Consider the following 4,126-nt stretch of genomic DNA (forward strand, 5'->3'; position numbering starts at 1 on the left):
AGTAGTGTTTGGACAGGATATTTTGTCTGCATCTTGTACTATGGATAACCACTAAGAAGATAACAATGTACAATGTATTAATTATTGAGACTGTCCTACTGATCAGTTTTGAAACTGTGTCATTGATATTTGTTTCTCAATAAAATAAAGAAGCTAGGCATGTGCAGAATGCAAGGGCTGTGGGGTAAAGAAGGCTTCCACCCAGATTTCAGAAGAAGTCCATGGAGGCCAAACAGTAAGCCCTTGAAAGGGTGGTGTGTGAAGTTATCAGTGTGAAGTGAAAGGTGCAGTGGACACTCCAGAAGATTTGGAGAAGCCCGGAATATAGATAGTCCAAGGAAAGCTGCAAGAGTGAGCAAAGCCAGCCAAAGAAATAAGTCATGAGAGCTACAACCACCAGAAGTGCCATTTGGAGCCACCCAAACCCTTTGGCATTCACAGCCTGTCACAGATTGTCAAGAATGCTGAAAGTGGAATTGTGGGATTTACTTTTCCCTGCTGGATTTTGGTCTTGTTTTGTTCCCATTCCTTGCTTTCCCCATTTATAACTTTTGGAATAGAAATGTCTATCTTGTGCCATTGAATGTTGGATATGTTTAACTATCTTTTCATTTGTACAGGGGCTCACAGCTAGAACTGTGCCTTAAATCTCAGAGGAGACTTTAGACTTGGACTGTTTAGCAATGCTGAAACTGTTAGGACTTTGCCAACTCTTAGAGATGGATTAAATGCCTTTTACATAAAGGAATGTGCTTGAATCTTTGGTGGGGGCTAGGGAAAGAATGCTACTGGCTTGTGCTTAGATGTCCCCCCAAAACCTCATCCAGTCCTAAGCTTTTTCAGATATGGCTGGATTTAGAATGAATGACACTGACATTGATTAATGGTGCAATGCTAGGATGGAAGGCACGAAGATTAAGATTGTGAGTGCTACCTGCCCTAGGTGGGCTGGATAAGGTATGAGATAGGAAGAGCTGTGGTCAACCCATGTTACTTTGCTGCTTTCTGCCTGCCATGAATAATTTCTCCTCTCTGATACCTGTCTGCCATCCACCCTACCTTAGAGCCAGCCAATTATGTAATAAAACCTCTACAAACTGTGAGCTGAATAAACCTTTCCTACTTTAAAAGGAATGCCTACTTTGGGTGTCAGGCATTTTGTCTCAGCAATGAGAAAATTAAGTAAGACAATATTCTTATGACTTTTCCAGCTGCTGGGGGTTCTGGCCTCTCCCAGCTCTCTCAAGGCAGGGCGGTGGCAACAGTGCAAATGCCATTTTAAACTATCTCTCATCTTGTAAATAAGTTTCTTGAAGCTCTAAGAGTCTATGAATTTGTTTCAAAATGTCTTAAGTGTGATTTTACACCCTGAAGCCAAATATTAAAAAGACCCCACTGTTGCTGATCTTACAGGTAAATACACAATACAATCTTTTCAGCATGCTATTACAAAACAGTGCTTAATCACTACTGTATCATTCAGCAAAGAAGCTTCTCCCAGACACCCACCCCTTCCCTTGACTTTTTGGGTAGCAGACATCAGCTAATCCACAAAAGGGTGATAAGTCTCCTTGATTGTCAAAACCCCAAGTGGCCAGAAATATCTACCCTTTCATCTCTACCCACCGTATTCTTTTGCTAAGCCTGTAATTGGATCTAAATGGAAAATAAACCATTTCCAGACCAAGAAAGTTGGCACTAGAGGGTGACAAGAAGGAGAACATGTTCCACTTCTAATCTGGATAATCACATTCTCCAGTACAAAGGAAAATAAAAACAAGATTTCTTTCAAGCAGTAGCCTTGCCTTTAGTGAGGAGGAGGCTTCCATACACCTGGCCTCACTTCACATGGTAACTGGAAGCCAGTTTATAGTTTAAACACCCAGAAATCATCTACTTTCCAAAGAACAACAAAAGCCTGTTCCCTTATCCCCAAATTCTTCTAATCAACTGAACTTGGGGAAGTAGTTCAAATGCAAATCATTACTCAACAAGGTAAATAGTAATACAAGGTAAATAATAACATGCACGGTGTACCATACAAACATTAATATCTTAGCTGCCCACATTCTCATGGTTTCATAGTTTTCTGACTTCTGCTGTGGCATGCAACACAGAGATGGACAAGTTAATGTTTCCCTCAAGGCCTCAGAAAAATGTAAAGAGAAATAAATAAGCAGTACATGCATAACTCATAACTGGGTAAAATTTAATAAGTATCTTCCAAAAGCCTACACTCTTATGGGAAATCCATGGGAGACTTGATTCTGCAGAGTCTGGCAAAAGCAATGGGACATGGTGCATTCCAGAGAGATGTCCAGATTAACTCAGACCTGGCATATACATGTAGAAGGGCTTGCTGCAGTGTGTGTGGGGTCTGGGGCAGGTTGTGTGTAAAGGGCACAACTCTAAATTACTAGTTGAATGTCATGCCTCTACATAGTTGGCTTACATTCTTTGATTCTGTTAGTCTTTTTTTTTCTTTTTCTCTCACTTACTTCACAAGTAATAGACTGATGTGTAAGGAAGACTTTGCCCTGCAAAACTAAACCCTCTGAAATCAGAGCTTAATAATTATTGCTTTGGAAGATCAATCCACATGCCACCTTGTTGCTCTGGCTGCTGTGAAGGAGGTAGGGTCTACCATCCCTAGGTTAGAGTGCGGGTAACCGATGCTCAGAACAGTGACTTGGTCAATACTACGCAGCTACAAAGGACATGAGCTTGAACATGTAAGACTTTCCTTGCACTCTATTGCCTACTGAAACCAGCTCTCTGTGGCCTTTCAGTACTGAGTTCTATTTCTGCCCAACCTAGGCAAAGATGGCGAACCTTTTAGAGCTTTCAGTGATACAAATAGCCGGGTGGGCACGTGTGCCATAGGTTCACTAGCATAGGCTATCTCTGCTCACTCCCCATTCTGCTGTCTCTTAAGTCTCCAGCCTGAGCTCGCCCCCAAGTGCACTCAGGTAGGCAAACAGTGGATGTTGGAGCTACAGGCACAGCTGTAGGCCCCTCCTACAGTAATTCACCCTCGACCTTCCGGGCTCCAAGCCAGCCCTTCTTGAAAGAGAAACGGGCAGGCCTTGGGGATGGAAAGTAGTTGTCTGTGTTAGAACTACTGGCACTGCCAAAAGCACTGGCTAAGAAACTGTGTGTTGTGTGTGTGTGTGTGTGTGTGTGTGTGTGTGTGTACCCAGAAGGTACTGGGATGACAGCAAAAGGGGGGCACTCTGGGGACTATTACCTGTGCCCCCATCTTTACAGAACCATCCCAGAGAGGACAGGGAAGCTAGAAACTTCTAGAGCTAGAATTTTCCCCCCAGAGACCCTGAGAGTTCCTTCTCCCCAGTTTTACCTTAAATCAACTTTAATTAACATCGCCCAAGAAGTAAGACCCCCGCATAACTTTACCTTACAATGGTAAATATGAGTGAATTTGGGTGCCGTGCCTGTCAGTCCGAACAAAAGTCTTGGAATTTAACTGCTCCTTACCTCTAAGTAAGGTATGGTAAGGAGGACAAGCAAGCAGAAGATGTGAGTAAAGGTAGGCAGATGTCCTCACCTTTTGCACGCGTGGGTTGAGGTCCTTCGCCACCTTTGCCATCTTCCTCTGCGGAGAACCGATGCCTGGCTAGTCCAGCTGAGGCGCGAGGGCGCGCTGCAGGGCTGCCGGAGGCTGAATGGACAAGTTCGCGCGCTCCGCGGGGAGCTCTGAGCGCAGCCAGGCTCTCCGTGCGGCTTTAATTGGAGAGCCGGGCTCCCTCTAAAACCGCGCTAGCCAATCGGCGAGGGCGCTAGCGCGTGGGCAGCCAATGGCAGCGCGAGGCCGCGCCCCGCCTCCGGGTGTCTCCGCGGGGTGGAGACCTTCCTTAACTTTAGAGCCGCTCGGCCCCGCCCGCCCCGACAGCACCGCAGCGGCGCCGGCTCGGTCCCCACGCCCTTCTCCTTTAAAGGACTGCGCGCCGAGGGGGCGGGCGACAGCCGGCGGTCCGTTCAGGTCAGGAGGGAGAAGGATCAAACGGGAAAGCCGAGGTATTTTTAGTGAGCTGAATCCAAAAATAAATGCTGAGCCGGGTCCCCCTTCCGCCCTGGCCGCCGCGTCACGCGTGGCAGAGACAGGTGG

The 4,126-nt window shown here is 46.1% G+C and overlaps 1 protein-coding gene across 2 annotated transcripts in view; it reads right to left on the bottom strand.

Annotated features, from left to right (window-relative positions):
* Lmcd1 (LIM and cysteine rich domains 1) overlaps positions 1-3,909 on the bottom strand; it is a 68,936-nt gene extending 65,027 nt beyond the window's left edge. Inside the window, exon 1 of one of the 2 annotated variants that reach the window (XM_023702187.1) lies at positions 3,566-3,909. In XM_023702187.1, the coding sequence (XP_023557955.1) occupies positions 3,566-3,607 (42 nt within the window). In that variant the 5' untranslated portion in view covers positions 3,608-3,909. The remainder of the gene's footprint in view (positions 1-3,565) is intronic. The other variant, XM_023702188.1, reaches the window with a different exon arrangement.
* Between the last annotated feature and the right edge of the window lie 217 nt (positions 3,910-4,126).

This window comes from Octodon degus, unplaced genomic scaffold (assembly GCF_000260255.1).
Source record: "Octodon degus isolate 3935 unplaced genomic scaffold, OctDeg1.0 scaffold00147, whole genome shotgun sequence".
NCBI classification, from domain to species: domain Eukaryota; kingdom Metazoa; phylum Chordata; class Mammalia; order Rodentia; family Octodontidae; genus Octodon; species Octodon degus.